Source organism: Sinocyclocheilus anshuiensis, unplaced genomic scaffold (genome assembly GCF_001515605.1).
Source record: "Sinocyclocheilus anshuiensis isolate Anshui unplaced genomic scaffold, SAMN03320099.WGS_v1.1 scaffold235, whole genome shotgun sequence".
Taxonomy (NCBI): Eukaryota; Metazoa; Chordata; class Actinopteri; order Cypriniformes; family Cyprinidae; genus Sinocyclocheilus; species Sinocyclocheilus anshuiensis.
Window position 1 is genome coordinate 549,624 of NW_015552562.1, and position 5,604 is coordinate 555,227.

At 34.7% G+C, this 5,604-nt stretch overlaps 1 protein-coding gene across 1 annotated transcript in view; it reads right to left on the reverse strand.

The window, feature by feature from the left end:
• Positions 1–940: 940 nt before the first annotated feature.
• The window catches only part of LOC107664778 (PCTP-like protein), a 9,448-nt gene continuing 4,784 nt past the window's right edge, over positions 941–5,604 (reverse strand). Inside the window, exons 3-6 of the mRNA XM_016455437.1 lie at positions 5,109–5,212; positions 3,739–3,856; positions 2,927–2,979; positions 941–1,596 (exon numbers count right to left, since the gene is read on the reverse strand). Coding sequence (XP_016310923.1) covers positions 1,378–1,596; positions 2,927–2,979; positions 3,739–3,856; positions 5,109–5,212 — 494 coding nt within the window. The 3' untranslated portion in view covers positions 941–1,377. The remainder of the gene's footprint in view (positions 1,597–2,926; positions 2,980–3,738; positions 3,857–5,108; positions 5,213–5,604) is intronic.

The following is a 5,604-nucleotide window of genomic DNA, read 5'->3' on the forward strand; positions in this document are numbered from 1 at the left end:
TGTGTTCAGCTTTGTGTAAACCTTTAACTAATGAAAAAGAAATGAATTAATTGAGTGTTTCAATAAAGCTATTGCATGTATAAATGTAGTTTTTTCTTCATTGTTATATATTTTTTTTTCAGAATATAACCATACATGTTCCATGCGTATATTGCAGTATATTAAACAATATAAGCACTAGTTTCCGATGGATTGTATTATTTCATATATTGAATTATATTTGTCCAGTATATTTTTGTTTCATAAGGGATATACAGATAAATACTTCCAAAAAGCTAGTTTTAGAAATACAAGAGCAAACTTTTTATTCTTCAGACACTGAGAAAAAGGCCACTGAGTTAAAAGCACACAGACAGATCCTAATGTACTACACAGAATTGATTTTTACAGACCCTGAGGTCTTTTCAAGGCAAGTGCAATACACATCTCTTTGTCACTTCAAAGAAAAGTGTAAACCTTTAACTAATGAAAAAGAAATTAATTGAGTGTTTCAATAAAGCTATTGCATGTATAAATGTCGTTTTTTCTTATTTTTTGTTATATTTTTTTATGTTTCAGAATATAACCATACATGTTCCATGCGTATATTGCAGTATATTAAACAATATAAGCACTAGTTTCCGATGGATTGTATTATTTCATATATTGAATTATATTTGTCCAGTATATTTTTGTTTCATAAGGGATATACAGATAAATACTTCCAAAAAGCTAGTTTTAGAAATACAAGAGCAAACTTTTTATTCTTCAGACACTGAGAAAAAGGCCACTGAGTTAAAAGCACACAGACAGATCCTAATGTACTACACAGAATTGATTTTTACAGACCCTGAGGTCTTTTCAAGGCAAGTGCAATACACATCTCTTTGTCACTTCAAAGAAAAAAGGGTGGAAGTCCTTGCAATCTCATACAGGAAATCTTCACCTCAGAATGCGGGGCTGAAAGACGGTGTTTTATCAGTTGCATTACTGCTTGACAGAATGACAGAATGAGTTGTGCGCCATTTAAGTCATTTAATAAAGTTACATGGGTCACAATAATACAATACATCTGCATTGTGCACTGGAAACGTTGAGTAATAAAGTTATTAAACTTCCAAAGTATTTACTGACACTGTTTAAGACGTTTTACACTGAATGATTTGATCATACACTAAAAAACGTATCAGTTAAACACGTCTAATACAACCAGACCCTTCCTCAGTGTATGGACATACTGTAGAATGGAGGACTTGAAATCTCTGCAAAACAATATAATGTTATTTTGTTCAATCCAAAGAATGTATGATTTACAGGATGAATGCAAGGGAAGCATCCTCGTCTGAGAATGTGGCTTTCGCATACACACAGAACACAGGAGAGTCAGTGTGAGTTATCTTAGGTCTCATCATCATCGCTGTGGTGCTGGGCTTTCTCCTCACTCATACTGCTCTCGTCGATGTTCTCCAGAGAATCTGCTCTCTGCACTGTCAGGTCAGCCACATTGATGCAGGGTAGCATGTTCTGCTCTGGGTATCTCCAAGGCTTCAGATTGGGCTCGTGTTTCCGCTTCCACTCCGGGTACTTTAGGCAGGCTTTGTAAATCTTTTTCATTGCCTGTGGAAAAAAAGGTTGAAAGATCTGGACCATGCATTTTATAGATGCTTTTATTTTCATGTGGCCGTTATAAAACGTCTTGTATGAGATGCACATTTATAACCACCAGATGGCAGCAGAGTAAAACTGAAATTTGGGATTGACAGCATGGCTGTTGAGTTTTTTAAAGCAGCACTATGTAACTTTTTCTGTGTTCAAAATTTGCAAAATTTATATAATGAGCGAGTACATCATGAATTCATCTTCCAAACCGCGTTTTTGTCTTATTCCGAATCACTACGGTACACTTATAATAAGTACTTATATTTGGACTATTGTAGCCTGGTCGGGTCGTCACCGCTGCGGAGTAACACATAGCTGCGTGAATCGCCATAGACATAAACTTAGAGAAGTAGCTCCGGTTGGAATGTTCTTCCGCGGGATGTGTGCAGTTCTGTTTATTAACCGCTAGAGCGCCAAAAGTTACTTAGTGCTGCTTTAAGCAGTAATCAGTAACTTGGGTCATCAAAGGAATTATCTACATTTAAAAACTATTATTATTAGAAGTTATATAAATAGAAATTCAGTTCAATAATAGTTCACAAAAATACTGTTTTTTTCAAACCAAACACAAATGTATTTATTAAATTTCCATATATGAAATGTATTGTCGTATGAAGTAAAAACATATGTGAAACCTAGTAGAAATTGAAACAATTTTATATATTAACATAACCAATACAATCGTATTGGACATATATGCCATGTACATTTATATCCATCCTAACCCCATCGATACATTTTGATATTACATAAGTAAATATAAAGGACAGACATATATTTTTAAAAGAATATTACAAAAACATATATAAAACATAGATTTTTGTGTATGTTTTTAATAAAGTTTAAAAAGCATATATAAATAAAAATATATTGTTGATTGTTGATTTATATTATTGTATAAAAATATATTGTTGACATATATTGTTGCAACATATATTACCATATGAAAAAAATCATTATATAGATATTATTAACATATGTACATATACACATTTTACTATGGGGATTTTATATATGTTATTTATATCTACCCAGAAAATGTGTGTATGTAAAAATTATATATTATTACCTTATAGGTAACAGATATGGCACTATATATTACATTTCCATGTGGGAAAACATTAAAATATCTTACCAACCCCCAACTTCTTGAATGGTATTGTATGTACCATTCATAAACAACATTTTTAGAATCTCAAAATGCTGAAAAGTTCATTTCTTTACACATATCATGCAATTAAATTATGTAAAATAAAAATAAAAAAATCAAGAAAGAAAATGTACTTACCTTCGGTGCCACTAATTGTGAGGCTCTGTTTACTACCCACTTGGGTAAAGACCCTGAAAAGAAATGGAGATAATATATTGCTTTAAAAATATGCTCAGAGAACAAAAATCACCATTAATGTAATAGAAGTATTCACCTCCTGAATGAAGCTGCAATAGTAAAATAGTTACAATTTTTGGATGTTTTTTAATCTGGTTTTTACACTGTAATTTTGCCGTTCCTGTCCCTGGAGTCTGCTGTACAAATGCAATAAACCAGGGGTCTCAAACTGCCGGCCATAAACTGAATCTTAGTGTCTATCCTACAGGTCACAAACGGCTGCTGCATCACAGCAACGGAAGACATTAATAATCAAAGCCATCGCTCCGAGCAGCACGGAAAAGATGACATCAGCAAATTCATAAAATATGTGTAAAGCAGGAGTTTCAAAGGCTTCCTGACTCCTCACTCTGTACAGTACAAGAGCACGAAGAAAAATCGAGATGGCTAGGCCCTCAAGACATTGACAAAATTACACCATGAAATACACATTCGTCTAAACACATGCATTTCTGCACTCTTTTTTTAAGAAAGCAAGATGAAACTGCACTGCTCTTTGAAATGAGGTAGCGTTTTTGTATATACACCAACAACTGAGACTGTAAACAGCCTAAGAGTCGTGTAAACAGGTAAGTTCATGGTGTACTTTTCCACCAAAACAAAGGTCGGTCTGATGCTGTGACTCCAGCATACTAATATTTAAAGGTGACACCTTTATTTATCTAGGTTTACATTTACTGTAAATGATAGTGATAATGGAAACTAGAGTTCACCTCGTGGATCCACTTGCGTCAGGTAATAAAGAGTGCAGCAGTTTGCTCCGTTGGATTGGATCAAGTACCCAGTGAGCAATGACACAGCTCTGACATAATCCTTCTTTGGTGGGTATTCCTGAAAATAGCAACAGTGAGCATTTAGTTTCATTGGAATGAGTCAGTGTTTAAAGTTTTAAGATTGGATCAGATATACAAACAGTCTGACCTAAACAGCTGAGATATTAAAGGGATAGTTCACCCAAAAAGGAAATCCTGTCATCATTTACTCACCCTCATGTTGTTCCAAACCTGTATGAGTTTCTTTCTTCTGCTAGAAATAGAAGATTTTTTTGAAGCAAACAGTTGCTGGTCTCCATATGGAAGTCAATGTGGAACGGTATCTGTCTGGTCACCCACATTCTTTATTTGTGTTCAGCAGAAGAAGGAAACTCATACAGGATTGGAACAACATGGTGACAGAATTTTCATTTTTGGATGAACTATCTCTTTAAATATACACTCCAAAGTGAATCATATTACACAGCTACGCACCGAATAAATAAATATGTAAACATAAAATATAGATTTGAGTTGAATTTCTTTTATATTCTGACCTGTGTCTGGTCATAAACTGGCTGGAATACACTACTCGAGTATTGCCAAGAGTTTGTTTTTGTTTCTCATACGTTTCCTTGCAACGAGGCGCATGTTTCTGTGTGAGTTTGTTGTGTTCGAAACAACTTGAAAGTCTGTTAGTGATCAAGAGTTGTTTATGATGTCCAGTTTTTCAATGTAAATATTTGCAAAGTTGACAGTAGTGTTTTAAAATCTGTTTAGATTTTAAAAGTTGTGTAGTGCATTCCAGCCTTTATAAAATATATATACCGCAACTATATCACAGTAATTTCATAAGAAATCAATAATTGGGACACAAGGCAGCCCCAGTTGGCTTTCAGTTGCACGAATGGGCATGGTCATGCACAACAGCCAATATTAGTAAGCATCTGACCACGACTGACCAATCAGAATCAAGTATTTCAAAGAGCCGTACAATGAGCTGATTTATTACAGATTTATTTCAAGACATCAACATCTTGTGTCAGATTTTCCATGGAGAAAACAATGAAAGACATAATAAGCCTGTTGACGCTAGACATGAAATTATTCATTACAACACGGGGATTTGATCACCCGACGCCGTACTTGATACACCTGTCAGACTTTTGCCACTGATCAGGCCTCTTCTGTTTCAAGCGCCTTGAGACCTGGAAGGCTGACCTACATACCAACTGACATACTGTGCCGGACTATATTGTTACCTCTGCCAAAATGTCTCTTAAGATCAGAGCTTCTACAGACCTAACAATCCAGACCAAACACAGACATACCGGGTGTTTGACAGAGTAGTTGATTATCAGATAGTCATTGCCAAGAGGAAGCCATGACCGCATGGTGACAAAGTCTCTGTTCTTCAATGGACTTGGACATTTCCCTGTAAATAAACAAGGACATGCTTTAGAGGCCTGGTAAAGTATGAAAAGACAAGAAGGTAAATCTGCACCACTGCATACTAAAATGCATATTTAAAAAATAATAATAATCTACCAGGACATTACCCAGTAATTGTATTTTTAACTCTAAAACGCAATGAAATGCAAAATTCAAAATACCGGTAAAATACCTGAGACAAATAAATGACTTCATATTAATACAGTACAGTGTGCCATATTTGTATGATTTTTTTTTACAGTGTATTAACCATTTAAAAAAAAAAAATAATAATAATTCATTACATTTATATAGCGCTTTTCTAGGCACTCAAAGCGCTTTACATTGTCAGGGGGTATCTCCTCATCCACCACCAGTGTGCAGCATCCACCTGGA